The 23,235-nt window shown below is 45.3% G+C and overlaps 1 protein-coding gene across 1 annotated transcript in view; it reads right to left on the bottom strand.

Annotated features, from left to right (window-relative positions):
* Nucleotides 1–23,235, bottom strand: part of OBSCN (obscurin, cytoskeletal calmodulin and titin-interacting RhoGEF) — a 159,905-nt gene that overhangs the window by 62,732 nt on the left and 73,938 nt on the right. Inside the window, exons 49-61 of the mRNA XM_057370883.1 lie at nucleotides 22,433–22,699; nucleotides 20,972–21,238; nucleotides 19,113–19,385; nucleotides 16,529–16,795; nucleotides 15,342–15,614; nucleotides 14,502–14,768; nucleotides 12,760–13,026; nucleotides 11,110–11,376; nucleotides 10,163–10,435; nucleotides 6,653–6,919; nucleotides 4,139–4,411; nucleotides 2,693–2,965; nucleotides 569–856 (exon numbers count right to left, since the gene is read on the bottom strand). Coding sequence (XP_057226866.1) covers nucleotides 569–856; nucleotides 2,693–2,965; nucleotides 4,139–4,411; nucleotides 6,653–6,919; nucleotides 10,163–10,435; nucleotides 11,110–11,376; nucleotides 12,760–13,026; nucleotides 14,502–14,768; nucleotides 15,342–15,614; nucleotides 16,529–16,795; nucleotides 19,113–19,385; nucleotides 20,972–21,238; nucleotides 22,433–22,699 — 3,522 coding nt within the window. The remainder of the gene's footprint in view (nucleotides 1–568; nucleotides 857–2,692; nucleotides 2,966–4,138; nucleotides 4,412–6,652; nucleotides 6,920–10,162; nucleotides 10,436–11,109; nucleotides 11,377–12,759; nucleotides 13,027–14,501; nucleotides 14,769–15,341; nucleotides 15,615–16,528; nucleotides 16,796–19,112; nucleotides 19,386–20,971; nucleotides 21,239–22,432; nucleotides 22,700–23,235) is intronic.

The following is a 23,235-nucleotide window of genomic DNA, read 5'->3' as shown; positions in this document are numbered from 1 at the left end:
AAAAAAGCAAGATGGGTGAAGAAGACAACACTGCCCACGCACTGCCAGGGTCTTGGTTACCCCAAACRCATTCCAACATGCCCCTTTCGACTCATTCCATCCTAACTCCAGCAGAAAAGACACTCGTGGTGACAGGCCAGCACATGGATGCAGGACAAGAAACTCATGGTGATGGGCCAGCACATGGATGATGCAGGGCAAGGAACTCATGGTGATGGGCCAGCACATGGATGATGCAGGGCAAGGAACTCATGGTGATGGGCCAGCACATGGATGATGCAGGGCAAGAAACTCATGGTGATGGGCCAGCACATGGATGATGCAGTGCAGGCTGCAAGACAACTGGATGCAGTTTGGAGGAAACCAGTGTTGAGTGCAAAAAAATGCAGCAGGTTTTGTTCATGGCAGCCCAGAAACACTTTTTTTTCCCAAGCTCTTCCTCCTCTATTGTGTTGGCAGCCAAGCACTGGAAGATGCTGCCCTGGGAGATGCCTGGAATGGGGGAAGCAGGCATGCCATGCAAAATGTAGGGTGTGCAGTCCTGCCCGGGGCCCGTGTCCATCCTCACCTATCCGCACCATCTGGGGGAAGTGCACCGCCTCGCTGGCCCCAGCCTTATTTACGGCTGACACACGGAATCTGTAGGGTCCCCCTGGGGCCAGGCCGCCCACTGTGAACTCGGTATTTGGGATGAGGCCCTCGCTGCAGGACTGCCAGCCAATGCCTGGGATTTTCCTCTCCACCTTGTAGCCCAGGATGTCCCCGCCGCCGTCCCCCAGCGGCTCGTGCCAAGACAGAGTGACCGAGTGGCTGCTCTGACCTAGAACTTCTGGTTCTTCAGGTGGGTCGGGGAGGGCTGGGGGCACAACAGAGGTCCCATGAGGTATGACCTGAGTTACAACACTTCATCCTAAAACACCCAAGAGCCTTCTACAAGCTATGAGGAAGGGAGTGCAGCGGCCTGAATATTTTTCTGTTGAGCTTGTAAAGTTGTAAGTTTGAGGTTGTAAAGTTGAGCATAAAGTCTTTGTAAAGTCATTGTAAACTCATGCTYATGCCCATGAGTACCTGTGTACTGCTGAGGTATCCTCTGTCTGCCCTGATTGATGCTGCTAATGAAAAATTCGCTGCTAATGACAAAAATACATCAATTTTCCAGCTCTCATCTCACATAATTAATGTTGTGTATTGCCTTTGTCCCACCAAGCTCAAAATAAAGATAAGCCTGCACAGTCCATATTATCAAAAAAATCAGYTGAAAAATTCAAGCACATTATCCTTGATTATGCGTATTTTAGGTCTGGCCTAAACGCAAATCAGGTTATTATTGAACTAAAGAATAACTCATATATTTTAATAAGACATCGCTCCATTTCTGTGTAATTGCAGTATATGTCCCAGCATCAGGCAAGAACAAATAAATATGTGAGGGAAATGATCTGKTGTCCTAACGTCCATGATCATGCAATGGTGTGGGTTGGAAGGGACCTTGAAGGTCATCTAATCCCAACCCCTACACTCAGTACTCTGGAAAACGTTCCTCACTTAATTTACATTTTGGCCTCAGAGACAGAAATAGTTCTTTCAGCCTACAAGTTCAAGACATTTACCATATAAATGACTGCGATGATAAACCAATCCAAAGAATAAAAGGCAAAGATGCTCAACAGCCAGTTCTTAAACTCTGGACACAATTAAAGGAATGTAAAAGCTACTTTTTGCTAATGTCAGCCAGATTTCACACAGAAAAATCTGTCAACAGAAGTATTGTGTTCTTATTTTGAAGTTCCTTAAATATAAATGTCCTAAATTAGGAAAAAGCTGATTTAAATCGATCAAGCTTTTTTTTTGTTGTTGCTGTGGAAATGACTGGAACATATATCAGAGTCTCAGGAACCATCAGACAGAGACTGCCTATAATTAATCATGTAAAGAACAGATGGTCCATCAGCGACTCTTGAACACCTCAGCTGCAGTGCACAGCTAAAACACAATCAATTCTCTCACAGCCATCACTGGGATGGTGCTGGTTGACCATTGCTGGGTGACTCACCCAGTAGGAAGGAGCCAGACCTTGAAATGGACACTGACATGTCACTGTCCAACCTGCTCCACAAGCGAATTGGGGAATTATCATCTTCCCTGCCTGTGAAGCACCTTAAGAACTGTTAACACTCGTTAACTCTCGTCTCTGAAGCAGGAGGTGTGTGCTTCATGGGTGTCCCCCACCTGAAAATTTTAATATGCTACTCATTAATATGGAAAACTGGTTGCCCTGCAGATTTCAAATCGGATTGATTAGCAGATTTCAAAGACTTCTCTGCTGTYCTGGATACTTCTTCCACATGGACTTTAGCTCAGCTCCCTCCCATGCCCACGTTTACTGAGGGTGAAGTTGAACTTTGAGAAAAAAGATTTTTGTTCATGTTACATTTTCTAAAATACTGCAGCTAAAGAAAACGGGAGCACCTCAACCATCCCTAGCCTGATAGATTTTTCTTCTGATGAGGTGAATTATTTCTGGCTAAAGAACAAGTTTCTCAATAGCACCTTCTCAGTCTAAGAACACTATTTTGGGACATGTGAGGCAAAGTGACAAGAATCAGCACAAAGACTGGAAAATTCAATGTTGTAGCTCAATACCAAAGTTTGAGATTTCGAGTGCCATTGGGCTGGAACAGCACAGACTTACCTATCACAGAAAGCTTGGCTGATGAAATGGCTTCCCTGGAAGCAAAGGTCACCTCTCCAGAGTGATGCAGTTGGGCTTTTTTCAGAGTGAGTTTGTATTTGTTTCCATCTGCTTGTACCTCCCAATCCTCACCCGATTGGATCTCTATGTCATTACTGTACCAGGTCACTTCGTTAATTGGCACAGCTTCACTCAGGACACAGCTAAATGTTGCTTTTTCCCCCAGAGCCACTTCCACATCCTTGAGGGTCTGCAAGAACTGCAGACGCCACCCTGTAGATTGAAACCAGCAATCGAGCCCTCAGTTACAGAAACAATCCAGAGATTTCGTGAATATTTGTGCTGAAGCTCTGAGCTGCCAGGCCCTGGAGACCAAGGAGATCATTAAAAGGGAGGTTTATGTGTACTGCCACAAGAGAAGGCTCAGAATCACAGAATGGTTTGGTTTGGGAGAGGATTTAAAGTTCATCTCATTCCAACCTCCTGCCTTGGGCAGGGACACCTTCCACTAGACTRCGGTGCTTCAACYCCCATCTGMTCCAAAAYTGGGGACTGGTGGCTGTTGTACTCCTGTACAGGAGGGGGTTCTGATCCCCACAGCAACAGCATGAAATAGAAGGATACAGAGATAATATTGCTGCTGATAAAACCCTCCTCTCTGAAGCCCTGAAATACCTGTAAACACAACCAGACTCATCAGAATCCTGATAACACTGGGACAGTCATTTACTGACAACTCAGAGCCATCTGATGCTGCTTGTAAACAGTGTCATGTCCCACAGAACAAGAAWATGAGAACATTGTAAAATGCCATCCATTTAGGGGTGAGAGAACTGGATTTGTTCTGCCTGAAAAACAAAAGGGTTTGGGTTGCAGCCTTCCAGTACTTGAGGGAGCCTACAAGAAAGATGGAGAGGGGCTTTTTACAAGAGCATGGAGTGACAGGACGAGGGGGAATGGGATTGGATGAGAGTAGGCTTACATGAGATATTAGGAAGGAATTGTTCCTGGCTGTGAGGGTGGGGAGGCCCTGGCACATGGTGCCCAGAGCAGCTGTGGCTGCCCCTGGATCCCTGGCAGTGTCCAAGGCCAGGCTGGACACTGGGGCTTGGAACAGCCTGGGACAGTGGAAGGTGTCCCTCACATGGCAGGAGGTGGCACTGGATGATCTTTAAAGTCCCTTCCAACCCAAACCATTCCTTGATTCTGTGGTTCTGTGAGTTAGTGGTGGGCTTGGCAGAGTTAGGGAAAGGTTGGACTCAATGATCTTGGCAATCATTTCCAACCAGAGTCATTCCATGATTTTTTGSTGGGAAGAGCATTTAGGTAAGAGGCAAGCAACAAATGTCATTTTCCTCACTGCTACTCATAATTTTTTCCTGGTTCCTTTCCCTTTTCAAACCAGAAGCTGAGGGAAAGCTGCCCCTGCCCCAGCACTGGAGTTACCTTTCACTGTCAGGAAGGCTGAGGTCACTGCGTCACTGCACATGAAAGTCACCCTGCAGCTGTCCTGGGGAGTTAAATTCTTCAGCAGCAGGATGTGCCTGAGGCCATTTTCAAAGTAAACCATCTCGGTGTTCTCTGTGGTTTTGGCAGGTTGGTCGTCAATCAGCCAGTTGTAATTGTAGGTCTCGGGTTTGGAGAGGTAACACTCAAACAAGGCCTCCCCTCCTTCCACAGCCTCCACRTTCTCCAAGCCTTGGACAATGCTGTTCTTGGCTAGAAAAGAAGGAAAATGAGCATTATTAATTATCTGGCCACATACTTCTGAATATTAACGAGTCTCAGAGTACTGGATGATCCCCACTGCTGCAAAGTGGCTGATGGAAAAATGTGGACACAGCCATGCTCTAACACAATATTATAATTTAAAAGATTTAAAGACAGTCCAAAAATAATGAYAAAGCTCAAGAACCTCTAGCATTTCATCTAGAACCTCTAGCATTTCACCTGAATTTCCTCCAAAAACCTTACTTTTTTTATAAATAAAGAAAAAAAATGGTCATATTTGTATGAATCAGGCTAATAGTCTGATAGGAAAGATAGGAAGGCATACTCAGCAGGATAAAGTCGAACCAAATTCCCTTTGTCCAATGACGGGAAGCATTTCCCAAAGAGCTCACAGACAGCACAATTATCACCATGAGTGGGGAGATGTGAATCCACTGACAGCTCGTGATAAAATCTTATTACTTTTCTTGCAAAGCAAATGTAAGAGAATATTATGGCTGGCAAAGCTAYAGTGACGGTTATCCGAGATAATTCTGCCTCCAGGACACACAGAAAGTCAAAATCTGTATCAAGAGTACTTTGMAGAGTAAATTTCTGAATTATTACAACAGCTCTGTGACATTTAGGTTTATTTTCCCATGCTGTGGGGTGAGTTGTGGGGTCAGAAACCTGCACAGATCTCCACACTCCAAAGTCATGCATCAGCTGGCACCTGGACAGAAACAATCAGCCTGATGCCAAATTATGTGGGTATAATTAATGTTGTTACAGGGACAAATGACATGCACAAGGGTGGGGACACACAGGTGATTAAATACAGTTCACACAAATGCCATAAAATGATCAGCATGATTTGGGTTATAAAGCAACATCCCGAGACATCCCTGCTTAGATCTATACAGGAAGTGTGCACAGCAAAAAAAAAAAAAAAAAAAAAAAAAAAAAAAAAAAAAAAAAAAAAAAAAAAAATAGAAACAAATAATATTTAAAAGACCACCCTAAATGGAGCCATTTATTTAAAAGCAAAAGCAAACAAACAAACATACCCAAAAAGCTCAAGCTACCAGCTATTTATTAACTTATTACTAATTMTGAGGTGTCCAGAGGGGTTGTGTGTGGACTTCCCATCCCTGGAAGTGGTCAAGGCCAGGTTGGAGGGGCTTGGAACACTCTGGGATAGGGAAAGGTGTCCCTGCCCATGGCAGGGGGGTTGGAACTACATGACCTTTTTGGTCCCTTCCAACCCAAACTATTCCGGTATTCCATCATACTATAAAAATTCTGGAGTTTATAATATACTTACTTATAGAGAACAATGAGGGCATTGCAGATTTTTCCTGGAGAATATATAATTTTTGTTAGAACAACTCCAAGTTGTTTATTTGTGCACTTTTGAAGCACTGTTTTCTCTAATTTTGGAAAGCAGCCAATTGCTAACCCTAYATCCTCTGAGATGCTTTTAGATTACGATCATTAAAACCTTTTTAAATCCCTAAAATGGAAAGTGCTTTTCAAAGTAGAAAACATTATAATAAATAACACCCTGTCCTTCTGCACTAACAGCTCTACTTAAGCAAGAAGGCAAAATAGCCACAAATATTCAGAAATCAGAACCTGCTCTTGCTGATTACTAATTCACTTGGTAACCAAACTCAGTAAAGCCATATGCAGCAGAAATAAAAATAAGAACCACCCATGTAAAGTCTTAACTTTCTGTTATTTTTTTTTCCTGTTCCTCAGGGCTTTCAGAAATGCTGATGCCGAGGGAGGAGGTAATTCCTGAGGCATCACTATTTGACACAARTAAATTACCAAGCTGCCTTAGCTCAGCTGAAAATCAAATTGAATTCCACACCATCCTTTAGTCACTGGTTTTAAGGCATGCTGTTTAAAAAGCAAAAAATATGCATGTTTTTCCTTTGGACCAACACTACACCTGTGATTTTACAACTCAGCAGAACGTGTCCCATCTCAGAGATATTCCAGTTCATTGCACAAGAGGTGGGATGGATAAATGGTGCAATGAGTGAGTGTTGGAACTAAGCTGATGCTGCAGGTTCATAACCAATTCCTATTACCTCCCTACTCTTTTCACCCTCATTATCAGTGTGGAGTAAACATCAAGAGCAGGTCTCTGACGTGTCCCTCACTGCAAAGCCTTGCTGTGGTTTTTCTACCTCTTTTATTTGGAACTCATGGTAGTCTTCCTCTCTGGCTGGAAGACCTCACCTTGGACATCAAGTGTAGCCATCACTTTAGTGCCTTCAGCTTCACAAGAATAGATGCCAGTGTCTTCTGGGACCGTGGGGTTAATTTTTAGCATGCTCACATTCCAGTCCTGATCGATAATCACTCGCTGCCCATCTGCATGAATTTCCTGATCATTTTTCTTCCAGATGGCGTGCACTGGCCTAGAATATTGGCAAATGAACTCTGCGGGGCCATCTTCGTCAACAGTTATGTCCTGCATGGGACTGACCACTTCAATGGTGGGATCTGTTAACCAACACGTCAGGAAGGACATGCGTTAGCGGATCCCCRTGGAAATCCCCGCTCGGAGGGTTTTGCCAAGCACAGAGCCCGTGGGGAGTGAGCAGAGTGATGGTGCAAGCCAGGCAGGATGGGGTTAGCAGTTTAGTCTGTGCCTGTGCCAGCATCAAGCAGGATGGAAGCCAAACCGGTGCGTTAGGGCATGACCACCACACTGGGAAATGGGCCACCAAGAATTAAGGCTCGTGCTGGAACAGTCCTGACTGGGGACTGCTGGGCAAAGCAGCTGCTGGGATTCCCTCCAGGCTTAGGTTTTATCCCAGTGTTTCCAAGATCTTCTAGGCTGGGAAGCACTGGATGTGAAACACTTCTGCTTCCCAAATGTGGAGCACAAGTGTGATGCAGAGAAATGTAACCCTCAACCTCACAGAGCCATAGGAAAACACCACAACATCTACTGGATGTGTGACCAAATTATTCATCAGAAACACAGTCCTCAAACATTCCTGTCCTGGGTTGGTCTTGGCTGTCAAAAGTCACAGGCAGTATGAGAAGCAAAGACCCAGGGCAACTGTGACAAAAAAGGGCACTTTTTTTGATGAGCAGATTAATATTGTTTTGTGTTCCTCTCCAGCAGACACACTGTTTGGGGAAAAACAATACAATTTCCTTTACAGCTTTTTATCTAGAGATCACCAAGAGACCATAAACCCTTGACATCTCAGATTGAGAGCCCATAAAATGCTGAGAGCAGCTGGATATGCAGCTCCTCTGAAGGTGGGTGAGACCCATGAGGCTGCTTTTAAGCACTTTTGAAAACCAAGATCTGCCTCTGTAGGGCACAGCAGATATATCTGACCTAAAATAYTTCCAAAGCAGCCAAGGAATCCCTCCTGAGATGTCAGACTGGACCGTGCATGTACAATGGAATATGCAGGTGAAAAGGAAAAATCTCATTGAAGTCTCTCTGAAACATCATCCTCAGCAGGATTACATCAACTTCCAAAAAAAACCAAACCTGATAGGGCTACAAAGGGACATAAAAAGATGACAGAGAAAKCTGAGAGAGCATCAGGAGTTGGACATGGTGATCCTTGAGGAACCCTTCCAGCTCAGGACATTCTATGGTTTTCTGATATGTCCTTATCCTTCAAAGAGTTGTTCCGATCCCAAGCCAGCTGAAATAACTGACACAGGACATCTGCCTGGAAGGTCCCCTTCAAACAGCAGGCTGAGGGTTTGGGATGCCTCTGGCAGACCCTGAAGAGCAAAGACAGCTCTGCAAACATATGGAGAATCATATAATGAGTCTTGATCCTATTCCCTAAGGCTCCCTCTGCCACTTCAGGTGTGTTTGTGGAGAGGAGGTCTTGATGGAAGATCTCGGAGATGTTTTGGTGACCAAAGAAAYGAGCAGGTGTCTGTGCAGCTGGGGAGCACAACACCATCCCCTCCCATGAGATGGAGAAATGTGTTTCTCACAGCAAATATCATCCATGGGCTTGGAGAAGGGAGCTGTCCTGGTTCCTCTGTCCCCTTGTCCCCTTGCTCTTGGCCAGGGAAAGGACCTTGGTGGCTCTGTTCACCTGTGCAGGAGCTCTTCGGGATGTAGGAGCCAACGTGTGCTCCAGGACCTGCAATTCTCACCTGCCCAAAGGGGCCAGAAAACGGTGGCAGCTCCTTCACCCTTCCCCATCCTCCCCCAGCCATCCCTGAACCATCACCTCAGGCCATGTGATGAACGCAGTTGTAGGGCAATAATTCTGTGAAGGGCCAGCGTGAAAAGCTGAGATCTTAGCTACAGAGCATATCCAATCATGAACATGCCTTAARCCAGGAGAATGAGGCATATGGAATGGAAAGTCACCTTGTTTTGAAGGGCAAGCCATGGATAGCTGAYAGACTAAAATACAGTTCAGAGATGGATCTAATTTTAAATGTCTGGACAAAATAAAGTGTACAAAATTTCCTGTTAATACAACGATGGTTGGAATTTTACAGTGTTTCACTTTCCGTGAAATCACCGTGTAACCGGGGTTATCTGAATCCAGTTATAAACTACTGCTACTGTGATTCAGGTTTGTAATGAACCAATCTCAGCTTCATGGCAGCACAAAATATCCACATACAYGTGGGGTTRGACTGGATGATCTCCAGAGACTTCTTCCAAAATGAGTCATGCTGTGATTCCATGAAATGGGAATTTCTCAGGAACCCTTTATTTCACTGAGTAGAACACATAATAATGCATTTATTTTCCATTTATGTTTTAGGCTCACTGGAATTCTTTGCCTGGAGAGCTCAGAACCAGCTTGTCTTTGGAAATTGATGCAAACACACACAGGACTTGCAGGGATTGCACAGTGTGTTGTCACTGCATCAATCTATGTCATGAAGAAGTGATTTCACATTTTATCTTTGCAGAAGACCAAATTTTCTGAATATACAAGGGAGTCATTATGCAGAGAAGGAGACATCAACCACTGACTACAATTCCATGTTGTGGAATTCCTGTTATCACCCAGTTATAGCAGGGAGCAGATTTGAATAAAGACCTTTTAACACTTTACAATCTCTGTATATATCCATTTTCTAAGTAAGGTATAACCATTAATATTGTCTGAAAAATAACAGATTTTCCCCAAGGCTGTAAAAGGACTGGGTGGGAAGGAGCTTGCTTTATCAAGTCTGGAGCTCAGTGTTATTTGCAGCTTTTGGCTACCCTTACCAAATGAGAAAACTATTATTTAACACGCCAGAAAGCTTTACCAGAGGAGGGATGAGCTTTGAAAAATGAGGCGTGTTTTGTGTCTGTTACTGGAATGCCACACATCCTTTGGTTTCCAAGAACAGCTCAAAGTCCTGTCCTGACAATGTGCTGAGCTCAAAACCAGCTGTGGAGCAGCACGGTGGCAATTCTGTGAATTATCATGTCCATAAGATTTTGTGGCATTATTAAAAAAAAGATGAAGTGAGGTTAAAAAACGCAGGTGCTACTACAGATGTTTATGYTCATGTCTTCTTTGACATCAGGTGAAAGCAGCACCTCAGACCCTGCAACCCTCCCTCACCTGAACCACGGCAAAATTCAGTGTGGTTGTACCTGGAAGACTTCTGGGGTGAGAGTGGGTGACTTGCAGGGCACAGAAGAACCATGAAGGGATTTGGTAAGGGTAGCCTGAAGGGCAGAAGCACCAGCACAGAGCAAGTCCACAGGTGGCCACGTGTTTCTTTCTGACAGGGAAATACCTTTGACTAATAATTTAGCTGAAGATATAAGCGACCCAGCTCTGAAGGTGACAGTGCCCGAGTCGTGGCACGCCACGTCATTTAGGGTTAAAGTGTGGATCCTGCCGTCCTGCTCAGAGATTTCGGTCACCAGGTTGTTGTGGAGGGGGGTCCCATCGAGCCACCACTGCACGTTCTTCACGCCCGGGTGTGAGAGCTCGCAGGTGAATGTGGCTGACTCGCCCACAAACACATCTGTGCTCCTTAAACCAGACACTATCACTGCTGCTTCTTCTGCATGACAGAGCAAGAGAAGGTGCCAAAGGAAAACAAAAACAGACACGTGCAAGTCGCTCCCTGCAGAACCGACCCCAGCCCGAATGCAAGGCATCCAGGGGAATTAAAGCTGTAGTGCTTTTCTGAGGAAAAACAGCTAAAATCTTCTTGAAGGGAGTTTAGAAACCACCTTCCATCCCTGCAGTTGCTTGCAAGAGCAGCGTGTGCATCTGCAAACATCATTTCACTGGGAGGAAACTCCACTCCATGCTCAGGTCATGCCTGGCTCCCCTGTGTTGTAACCACCTGATGATGCTGTATGAAGCAGGARGCAGAGAGGTACTTAAAGATTTAAATGTTCACTTGGGAGTTTTAAAGGAGTAGGAAGAATATCAGCAATTATAGAAGCTAAAAATCAGTTATAACAAGAATTTCAGTATTTTTTATGACCACTGCTCCAAGTTTTCCAGCAGTACCACCATCTGCTCTGTTACACAGTATGGCAAACACTTAGAACTAGTTTAACTTAAAAATACTGGTCCCACCTCAGCCTGGAGATGAGTATTTATATCTTCACTGGAATCAGGAAATAAATGGACTTTCTGCTGTTTGGCCAGCTACTGTCAAAGATTTTGGAGTAAGAAATCCAGGCAGCAAAAGCGGAGCAATTCCACCAGATTTCACMACCTTACCTTGCACATACACAGAGCCCGTGGTGATCTCGTATCCAGTGCTGCAGGTGTAATCCCCACAGTCATCAGGCTCTACACCATGGATGATCAGCTCAGCTACGCTGCCCTTCAGCTTCACCTCGTACTTGTCACTGGGCTGGATGACCAGCCCTCCTTTCCTCCACTCAACGGGAGCGTCCGGCCTGGAGATCTCACAGTGCAAGAYGGCCGTTCCCCCTTCTTCAGTCTCTACGTTTCTCAGCTCTTTGTTAAACAGCACTGGCAGTACTGTGGTGGAGAAGCAACTGCATCAGTGACAGCGCCCAGGGCTGAGGAGCTGCTTGTCACTTGTGCAGCTGGGCTGCTCCCTTCTCTCTGAACCACAGTTTGCCTGCTGGCCACAGCCAGACACTCACGGGATCAGCTGCTGATATTGAAGGTGTCCAGTGCTGCTCCATAAAGGGCTACCAGAGGTAACGGGGCCCCTGAAGCTCTGCACATGGCCATACCCATCACTCTCAGTGAAAACACAGCAATACCAATCCCAGCACTGAGAGGCTGAATCCCATGGGCTGGAAAAGACCTTTGAGATCATCAAGTCCAACCCTTAATCTAGCACAGCCAAATCCACCACTAAACCACGTCCCCAAGTGCCACATCTACACATCTTTGGAATATCTCCAAGGATGGGGACTCCACTGCTTCCTTGGGCAGTCTGTGTAACGCTTGAACCCTCTTTCAGTGAAGAATTTTTTCCTAATATCCTATCTAAACCTCCAGGGGTGCAACTTGAGCCATTTCCTCTTGTTTGTTACTTGTGAGGATAAACCAACCTCTGCCTGGCTACCTCCTTCTGTGAGGCAGTTTCAGAGAGTGGTAACATCTCCCCCAAGCCTCCTTCTCTCCAGGTTAAAAAAMCCCAATTCCCTCAGCTGGAACATGAGACTTTGGGTATTTAATCTCTGAAACCACCTGCGCTGAGCAGGGGTTGGTCATGGTGACTAAACCCACAATCTAAATGTATAGCCTAATCTAAAAGACATAGAATTCTCAGCACAAAATGAACAACACTGTAAAATCCAAAACCATAGAATTCTTAACACAAAGTGAATGAAATTGTAAAATCCCAAAGCATGGAATTCTTAGTACAAAGTGAATAAAACTGTAAAATCCCAAACCATGGAATTCTTAGTATAAAACAAATAAAAGTAGAAAATCCAAAACCACAGCCACTAGAGAAAGGCTAAAAGCCACAATTCATGGCTGCTGTATAAGAGATACAAAGGCTCAGTTTAAAACAGGCTTGTTCCAGGTGCGGTGAAATACCTCAGTTTAATTTCACAGATACAGAATATCAGTGACAATTCARTGATAAAATTTCCATGTGGATGTGGCACTTGGGGACATGGCTTAGTGGYGGGCTTGGCATTGCTGTGTTAATGATTGGACTCAGTGATCTCAAAGACCTTTTCCAACCTAAATCCCAGATTGGTTTGGGTGGGAGGGACCTTGAAGATCACCYAGTTAGGACCCTCTGCCATGAGCAGGGAAGCTTCCACCAGAGCAGGAGGCTCAGAGCCCCATCCAGCCTGGCCTGAATGATTCTGAGATCCCTCTGTGAAGGACAGACAGAGCCAGGACTTCCGTGCCCCCAAACAAGCCCTGTCCTACCTTTGACCTGCAGCGAGGCTGTGGTTTGCTGATCCCCCGAGTCACAGGTGTAATCTCCAGCATCCTGAGCCTCAGCCTCGTAGATGAGGAGCTCCACTCGYGTGCCCTCCTGGCGGAACTCGTACTTGTCACCGGGCTGCAGCACCGTGTCCCCTTTCCTCCACTCCACGCGCGCGTGGGGCTGCGTGAGCTCGCAGCGCAGCACGGCCGTGCGCCCTTCCTCCACCTCCTCGTTCTTCAGCCACTGCTTGAACAGTGTGGGCAGCCCTGGGAAGGTGCAAAGAGGAGAAAAATGGGTGAGGCAGAAATAGAAAATGGAGCAATGCTTTATTTTTAAAATATGGGCAGAGCCGTTCATGGAGTTCACAGACAGCTCTGGTTGCATTTCCCTAAGGAGAGTTTCCAGGGATTCCTTGGTCAAAGCTAGACAGAGAAGGAAGAGGAATTAATCAGCAGAAAAAAACTGATTTCTGTGTGAGCTACATTTCTTTCCCTCTATCCCAGACTTCTTTTCACAAAGAATTCCCAGCTAATTTCAGCAGTTATTACTGAAGGCCAGATAGCTGTCCATCCTTGAAATAAAATTGCAGAACAGGATAAAAGCACTCCAAGGACATACAAATACATATAAAATAAAAAAATATATATACGTATATTATATTATATATATATGTATACGTATATTATATTATATATATAATATATACGTATATTATATATATATGTATATTATATATACAATTATATATAATTGTACATATTGTGTATATATATATATGTTAGGATATAATATTACAATGTCTAGAACATATGAGAACACTGGAATACATAGAATATACAGAATATATAAACTAATAATAGAATAATAAATACAAAATAGAATTATATCTATAATACATATATATGATACAATATAATAATATATGTGGACTATATTAGAATATTAGAATATATATAGRATATATAAATTCAGGGTTATAATTGGAGGTTTCCGATCATGCAGCCAGGAATCAATAACAGAATAAATAAGACTTGAAATAACTTTTGGAAGTCCTCCATGAATGGAGATTCCTCCACTCTTCCGGGTCTCAGTTCCAATGTCTGACCACTCCTTCGCTGTGAAAGGATGGATTTTTTTCTAATCTGAATGTCTTTCACTGCGTCTTGCATTTTTTGCCTCTCATCTGTTTTCTGAGCACTCCAAGCAAGCTTTGTGYATCCCTGCTCTGCAGATCTGCATTAAGAAGCTGCAGACAGCAATGAGGTCTCCCTTTCCCAGTTCACAAACACAGCTGCCCTTGCCTCTGCTTACACTTAGACCCCAGAATTGTTTAAATTAGAGGGTACCATCACCTTATKCCATCCCTTGCCCTGGGCAGGGACACCTTCCACTATCCCAGGGTGCTCCAAGCCCTGTCCAACCTGGCCTTGGGCACTGCCAGGGATCCAGGGGCAGCCAGAGCTTCTCTGGCCATGCTGTGCCAATTATTTTACCATCCTCACTGCAAAAAAAAACATCTTTCTTACATCTGATCTAAATTGTCCCTCTTTTGGTTCAAAACCATTGCCCCTTGTCCTGTCACAACACATTTTGTCCACGTACTCCATGTGCTACGGCCCCTTGAAAAATTCGGTGGATTCTGCTGCACTTTCTCCACTAATCATTATCTTTCTTGTAGTAGAGAGCTCTACAAATCGATGTTCCCTCCTCTCAGCGCTGCCGGGCAGAGAGAAAACCATACCTTTAACCTCGAGTGTGGCCGTGGTGCTGCCAGCGGCCGTGTGGCAGCTGTACTCGCCGGCATCGGCGCGGCTCAGGTCGCGGATGAGCAGCGTGTGCACGGTCCCCTCCTGATGGATGCTGCACTTGTGGCTGGAGCGGATCACGGACGAGCCCTTCTTCCACTCCACGGGGACATCGGGCTGGGACAGCTCGCAGGACAGCTGAGCGGTGCCACCCTCCTGCAGCTCCAGGTTGTGCAGCTCCTTCACAAAGGTGACCGAGGCAGCTGTGGGGAGAGGGGACCGAYGCTGCTGTGACAGCCTCACCCAGCATCACCCCGGGGAAGGGCTGGGTGGCTGCAGTTACATTTGGAACCGGATGGAGGAGGAACGAACAGCATAAAGTATAGGCCATCTCTCAAAAATCATTCTACATCACTTGACAAAAAGGTTTTTCCGAGTTTTCACACTTTTTTTAATAAATGTGATCTAAAAGCATCCTAAGTAGGAGATTAACTCAGACCATATTCCTGAGATTCTTCAGCATTGATTCTGACATATGATTAGCTGCTTAGTTGGAGGGTCTTCAAAGGGTGTTAATATTAATTATTATACCAAATAACATCAAAGGATGGTAATATTAATTACTTTATCAAACAACATCAAAGGATGTTAATATTAATCTTCACTCCACGTACAATAAAACTGACTGAAACGACTGGCTCGGCTGTACCTCTCTAAAATGCTAAATTAGATTAACAGAAGCTCCTAACATTTCCCTAATCCTCAGTACACCTCTGCATGAGTCAGAGCAGTGCCATCAGTACCTCCTCCRCCCCTCTCTGCATGAGGCTGCTCACCTTGGACCTTCAGCTGTGCTGCTGAYGAATGCTGCCCCACTTTGAAACTGACGGACCCACAGTCTTCCAGAGTCACCTTCCTGAGGATCAGGCTGTGCCGGGTCCCTTGGACCCTGATCTCGTTCATTTCGTTGGATTGCAGGGGAACATCCCCCAGGAACCACTGGGCATCCTGAGCTGTCTCCCGGGACAGGCGGCACTCGAACACCGCGTCTTGTCCTTCGTAGGTGGTGACATCCTTCAGCCTCTCCACGATGGTGGCTGCTGCTGGCTCTTTATGGAAAGGGCAACAGAGTTGGAGATCTATTTTCAAGTRATGTTTCCTGGGTTAAACATTTTGTTATGCTCTTTCTTGACTGGACTGTGATACTGTTATTTGAAGCCCTAAATACTGAACCTGGGGRTGCTCAGCCTGGAAGAGAAGGCTTTTGGGGGCTTATAAAGAGRAGGAAGAGGGATTTTTGTGGGAGAAGATAGTGACAGAAAAAAGGGGGAATGTTTTCAAACTGAAAGAGGCCAGGATTACCTTAGACATTAGGAAGGAATTCCTCCCTGTGAGGGTGGGGAYGCCCTGGCACAGGGTGACCAGAGAAGCTGTGKCTGCYCCTGGATCCCTGGAAGTGTCCAAAGCCAGGTTGGACATGGGGCTTGGAGCACCCTGGGATAGTGGAAGGTGTCCCTGCCCATGCCAGGGGGTTGAGAGTAGATTATCTGGAAGGTTCTTTCCAACCCAAACCATTCTGTGGTTCTGTGATTCTAAATTCATGGAAATGTAGGTACACAGGCATGTAGCAATGTGTTACAGTCTTACAGATGCAAGTTTTATGCACATGTGCACAACACATGTATTATACTATTATAGTATGCACATATAAATAGCAATGTAAAAAGGATGTTGTGTGTATAAAGATATTTAATGTGTGTAACCACCATCTGTAAGCTGTGAAAAAACAATAAACAGATTTCCATGGGTGGAAATTAATCATTAAACCACAGAATCAGTGACTAAAGGGACCCATTTCTAGAGGTCACTGACCCAGTTCTTATCCCTGTGAAACTGCCCATATCTCTGAGATCCCCGTGATTCTCCTCGAGCATGGGACAATGTTTAGCTATCCAATTACTCAATCCCGTGCCCCTGCCATGGTACCAAGCTCTGCCCAGCTCTTCCCCATGCAAAGCCCCACCTCTGAGGTGCACTGCTGCCGTGGTTTGCTGGTCCCCTGTGTCACAGGTGTASTCCCCAGCGTCGGCCTCGCTCAGGTTGTGAATGGTCAGCTCYGCCACCGACCCCGCCTGACGCATCTCGTATTTGTCACCGGGGCGCAGAACCGTCCCCGCCCTCTTCCACTGCACAGAACYGTTGGATCTGGAGATTTCACACCTCAGAGTGACAGTGCCACCTTCTTCAGCTTGTTGGCTCTGGAGTGGCTGTGTGAAGGTGACTGGAGAGGCTAAACCAAGAGAAATCAGAAAGTAAACATCATGTTGATATTACTCACTSCGTACCTAAGCCTTGTGTTTGATGGAACTCCGGTGCTGTCCCAAATTTAGTTCAAGCTCAATTCCCAAATTAGTTTAAAAGGAAAGCAAGGAATGACAGCAAGTGCCGGATTTCCAGGAGCTTTGAGCACTCCTGAAGAGTCACTGGACTCTACATTCACGAGCATCTCTAGGATTATGATCCTTCTCACACAGGAATGTGAGGATATGGGATACAGGAATGGATACAGGGTCTTGACCCTCAGAGTGTGTATCTCCAAAGTCACTCAAAAACTTTAAAAAGCTCAATTCAAAAGTCTACTCCTGACATCCAAGTTCTTGTGTACTTGGGAGAGTGCATGCAGAAACTTCCTAATATGATATTCCTTATTTGAAAACTGGACYCAGCACAGAAATGAACCCTGGAAGTCTCTCCATTGATGTCATCATCAATGGGTCAAGGTGGAGTTTTGATGAATGGATTTCTGAAGCGCCACATGTAGAAGATTAACTCCTCGAATCCAGGTGCTTCACTGGAAGTACCTCGGTGGCTCCACACTTGCTGGTATTTTTTAATACATATGTATATATTCAGTCAATTGTTGAAATTGGTATTTACAGTGTGAYTGCAGAGGCTTCCTCAATTTCTTGGGTTTGGATTTTTTTTCAGGGARTGCTGGAGTGGCTGTGACCACACAGAGAGGCAAAAATGGGCAAACACCATTAAAGGACCTGCTTTCAGTACCAATATTCTGGTATCCTTGAGTTGAGGAGTCAGTCCAAGAGCAGGCAGGTGTGTGCCCTTCATAGGGGAGCCCTCAGGGATATTTCAAAAGGTGGAATTTAACAATATCCTGGCTCATTTTTGTTTTTCCTAATCATGTATCTCAGAAAGTCACCTTAATGTTGTATTTGTATCAGATTAGATTGGAAAAAAAAMCAGATACATTGGCACATTATACCTATTTTAAAGACCTTTGGCACCAGGATTGTTTAGGTGCCTTGCTTGTTAGCTGGGATTGAGTGTCCAAGTTTGAATAATTTCACCTGGATCACCATTTTTCCAGGACAACTACAGCTCAAGGGATGCTTAAGCATCCAAAATAGTCCTAATTTAATTTTAGCTCCAGCCCTGATTTTCTGAGTGGCCAGAGGCCATAGACTCTGAGATTGTGAGATTGTCTCACATCGTGGAAGCAATTACAGCACCTGGGTCCCTGCATTTTTTCTTGCTCAGGGCACCCCAGGACTTCTGAAATCAAAAGGACTCAGCTGCTTTTTGACAGCTCAGTACATTTGAAGTCAAGGACAGGAGACTGAATCCTCTTGGCAGAGTCAAACTAAGAGAGAAGAGAGTTCCTCATCTTGAAAAAACCCCAACACAACCTGCCTTTAACAGTCAAAGTGGCTCTAGTTTGCTCATTTCCAGTAGCACAGATGTATTTGCCAGGGGCTTCTGGTTTTAAGTGAATAATCTTTAAACTAAGGACTGTTCCCTTCTGCCTAATCTCATACTTGGAGYTTGGGGTGATCACCTGAGGGCCCTTTTCCCATTTCACCTCAGSACTGGRCTGGGAGAGCTGGCAGCAGAGGATMGCTGTGTCCTCCTCCTGCACTTCCATGCTCTGCAATTTCTCCTGAAAGACTGGAGGTGGCACTGAAATTCCAAACAAAGCAAAGGATTTGTTTGCTTTGCCTTCTTTGTTTTGTTTTCTTTGCTTTCTTTGTTTTCCAGGCACCTTCRTCTCATTTCCCGTGGCATTGAAATTACAGCCAAATGGTTGAGCATTTAAAAAATACTCAGTTATTTACTGAGGGATTAAAAGAAGATTCTAAGAGGGAAGGAAAAGTATGTTGGATGGAAAGTTACATCAAAATAATGTTCAGAGAATGAAAGAAATAGAAAAACAGATCTGAGCAAGCTGATCTGGCTGAAGGTGTCCCTGCTCAATGCAGAGGGATTGGACCACATGACCTTTAAATGTTCCTCCAAATCATCCTGAGGTTCTAAAAGGGGGAATGGAAGCAGTGAAAATTCCAGGTCTATCCATCGAAGCAGTGAAGCCAAGGCAGTAATTTCAGGAATTTTCAGGAATCAGGGAGCCTCAGGGCCCAGGGGACACATCCCCTGCCCATCTGTGGGGATTGCAGTCACAGATGCTTTGGAGCACAAGCACCCCAAAGACAGGAGMCAACAAGGGGTGAATTTTGGTTTTAAATTTACTGTCAGCATAAGGAAAACCTCCCCTGTTCCCACTGATCCCGTTCCACCCCATACTGAACCCTCACCTTTCACTGTGAGCTCTGCCGTTGACGTGTAGGGTCCCACTCGGAAAGTGACGGTGCCAATGTCCTGCTCAGTCACCTTCCTTAGGGTCAGGGTGTGGATCTTCCCTTTTTCCACTGAGATCTCRTTCATTTCGTTGTTCTGCAGACCCACATCCTGCAGCTTCCACTCGACATCCCTGGCGTTCTCGTGGGAAACCTGGCACCGAAAGGTGACATCGTCCCCTTCGGACACCACCATGTCCCTGAGGCCACTCACAATGGTCACGTCAGGCTCTGCGAGGAGGCAGAAGTGGGAAAGGAAAGGGAAAATATGGATCAAATCATGGAACTGTRAATAACACAGGCTGCAGTGGATTTTTGGAAGTCACCTGCTCCAGCCACTGTTCAAAGCAGGGCCAGGTTGCTCAGCCCCTTGTCCTTCAAGGACCACCAAGACTACGGACAGCACAGCYTCTCAAATCACATTTAAAGCTCTGCTTTCAGAGTACTTGGCAGCAGCACAAATGACTTTTGGACAGTGGCTTTACCACTTGTCCTTGCTCAGARACACACTGCATATTAATTTTTTTAATTATGCTTGATACTCTAATTGGGTGAACAAGGCATGAATGCCAGATGCCAAAATCACRATTTTTTAATTTGTTCCATTTGCACTTAGACATCTTCACAGGATCACATCAAAGCCTGATCCTCTCTATTCTATTTCTGTSAACAGAATTGCATTTACTCCATGCTGATGCTCCAGACTGGCTGAGGCTCTGGCTGGCTTTGTCCTGCCAGCAGGACTCAYTGGATTAATGTGAGCAYAGGGGTTCTGCACTGCAGTTTGCCYAAGTCCTGCTTCTGTGCCAGCTGGGAACCTGCACACAGACAACCCCCAGCAGGCAGAAGCTGTATATACCCCAAATCCGCTGGGGAATACAAAAGGAATYATAAAAGCACYAATRTTGGAMAAGACCTCCAAAATCATTGAGTCCAACCATTAAAAAGCAGCCCAGTGTCCCTCTGAGCAAGCCCAGTGGATATTCCCACAGCCAAGGTCACCATCTGCACAACAAATGGTGCAGCAGGGTGAGATATGCAGGGGATCACAACGTGGAGTAGCCTGTGGAGATGCTGCGGGTGTTTGTTCCACAGCACCGGTGCAGCCTCAGCTCTGCAGTGATTTCAAGGCCAGATGCAGCTGCCGTGTGACTGCAGGCTGGGGCTGGACCATCTGTTCACTCCCCTGCATCTCATGTCAAGCAAATATTCCAAACCATGAGTCACAGGTTACAGCTGCCTCATCCCCTTCTGTCTACCAAGTTAATCTTGGCTTCAGTGCATCCACTGACCATAAGAGTTTTTATGATTCTRATACCTTATCGAGCTTAGCTAAACCAGAGGTTGGACAGAATTCAGAGAATAAAAAGCAGTTCTATTTATTGCAGGGCCTTCTGGTGCATTCAGGGCAGTCCCAGCCCACCCAGGGGCTGCACCCACAATGGACAATGGCTCACGAGTTTTTCACCCTTTCTCAGTTTTGTCCATTTGCACATTGGGGCTGAATCCTCCAATTCCAGCTCAGCCAATGCAGTCATTGACTCCAAGCTGGCTCCCCCAATTCTCTGTTGTTTCCATCTCTTGGGGCCTGGCATAGTGAGGTGTCCTTGAGTTTAGGGCTGCAGAGGAATGGTTTTGTGTAAAAATGGGAGAGCAGGAGCTCAGCACTGTCTGTGGAGTCTGGAGTTACCCATTAAAGAATTACAGGGTTTCAGAGACAAGAAAATAGAGAATCTGGAATCCTGAGGCATCAATACCCTTCCTGTGAAATCTTAGTTTCCTAAAGTGTAAATGTGGTCCCAGCACACAGGTCTTGCCTTTCACGGTGAGCTTGGCAGAGCTGGTCTGGTCTCCAGCCTTGCAGGAATATTCTCCAGCATCRCCAGGCTCCAGGTGGTGAACGCGGAGCTCCCGGAGGGTCCCGTCCTGCCACATCTCATACTTGGAGCTGGAGCGCAGGAGCACTCCATCCTTCCTCCACTCCACTGCTGCCTTGCTGATGGAAATCTCACAGCGCAGCCTGGCTGTTCCTCCCACTTCTGCTTCCTCATTCCTCAGCTGCTGCTTCAGCTGGGGTTTGATGGCTGTGAAATGAGGAATAAATAAATAATGCATGAGCTGYTTGCTCGGATGCCAGGTCTGCCCAGCGCTGGTGATGCAGAACAATTTTGCATTAAGTGGTGATACAATAACAAAACCACTTTTTCCCCCCTACAAACAGACTCACATTGTGTATATCCAGAGCATCAGAAAGCTCCCCAAATATCTTTATATCCCATAAAGTCCAAGACATCCACATCACACCTTTTATGGATCTACTCTGGATCTGGGAAGCTCCAACACACTAAGATTTTGAGTAAGCAAAACCTGACACTTTCTGTTTAAACCAGAGCAAATCTGTTCATTTTTACACAAATACTCCTGATTTTCAGCACCTCAATGATGTAAAGCTCTAAACCAATTTCTGATTTCTCAGCTATCTTTTCAAGACCTGGATCATCATTGCTGAGTCCTTCCAGATGATGCACAAATGGACATTTATACAAGCAGAGAATGGAACAGCTCAGCCAACAGCTTGTCACTGATGGAAACACAAAGGGAGTATCCAAGGGGGGTGTGTAAGCAGTTGGGAAAACAGGAATTTCAACGCTTGTGGTTCCAGTGTAAACACTGCTGTGAGACAGGTAAAGCAATCACAGGGCTCTTGCACCCCAAATTGACCCTGTGGATGCTTTTTGGGTCAGATTCAGCCAAAAGGTGGAGTTTGGATGGTTATGGCTTAGATCAAAGCCACAAATTCACCCAGCTGTTTGAGACAACCACAGATGTTTCACAGATAGTGCTGGGATGGCCCTTCATGAGCAGAGGGGTTGGGCCAGCAACCCATTCTGTGATTCTGTGATCAATCACAGACATTATTACTGATTTGGTTAAGCACAACATTCTCGGGATCTTCACAGGAAGGTTAAAATAGCAACCTCAAAATGCTCTTTTAAATTATATGTAATTTGCTATTGATTCAGGTGAGCCAGCAAAATTGCAAAACACCAAAAAGAGTTGTGTTAATATTTCAAAACCCCCACGACGCAGAATTTCTTGCTTTTATCACATCAGAGGAAGGGGTAGGAACCCTGTCCCTCCAGATCCACTTCCCTGCACTCTCCTTTATGATTGGGCACCTTTTATCTTCATTATCTTAATTTCTGGGATAAATTATACCATTCCCACAGTTTCACCAGTGCCTCTCCTCCTCCATCCCAGCTGGGAGCRATGCTAACCATTCACTCTGAGGATTGCAGTGCTCTGCTGGTCTCCTGTGTCACAAGTGTAATCAGAGGCATCCTCTGGCTCTACATTGTGAATCACAAGCTCAGCTGTGCGACCACTCAGTTTAATTTCATATTTGGCACAGGGGAAGAGCTCCACGGTGCCTTTCCTCCACTCCACTGCCGCGTTCTCCTTTGTCAGCTCACACTGGAATTTCACTGCAGCTCCTTCTTCTGCCTCCTCATCTTTGAGCTGCTTTTGGAAAAGAACTGGCAGAGCTAAAAGAAACAAAAAAAAGGAAGCAACAGGAGCTTTTATTGAATCCTGAGTGAAGTCCTGGTTAAGACAGTTAGACYGACACTTGGAGAACAAGATACTCTGCTTTTCACTGCGATATTCCTAGGAAGGATCCATATTTTCTAATTTTCCTGGAGCCACTTGGAGATCTTCCTGCATCAGAAGTATCCAYTGGAACTCATAACATTAATTTCCTTTGTTCCTTGACTCAGATCCTTCCCAGCAGTGAATTCATGGAATGATTTTATCCCCCAGTTGATCCCACAATGATCACAAGAGCAAAGAACTTCAAAACTCCATGGGCAGCCTTGAGAGGCCAGGGAGGTATTTGTCTGTCTTCTTAYAGGATTTGAAAGAAAATATTCTTTTTAATTATTTAAACAACATGTCACGTGAAAGTTCCAGATGTTACGTTAGATCATTGCTCTTTCTTTAATTTCTCCTCAGGCACAAAGCTTAAAGGTATTTCCTGTTAGAATCCAAAACTCAAACACAGCACTGGAAGAACAAAGCATCA

The sequence above is a fragment of the Malurus melanocephalus genome, unplaced genomic scaffold, assembly GCF_030028575.1.
Source record: "Malurus melanocephalus ecotype Western Australia unplaced genomic scaffold, MMel_1.1 scaffold_135, whole genome shotgun sequence".
In the NCBI taxonomy this organism is placed as follows: Eukaryota; Metazoa; Chordata; class Aves; order Passeriformes; family Maluridae; genus Malurus; species Malurus melanocephalus.
This window is presented reverse-complemented; position numbering and strand designations above follow the sequence as displayed.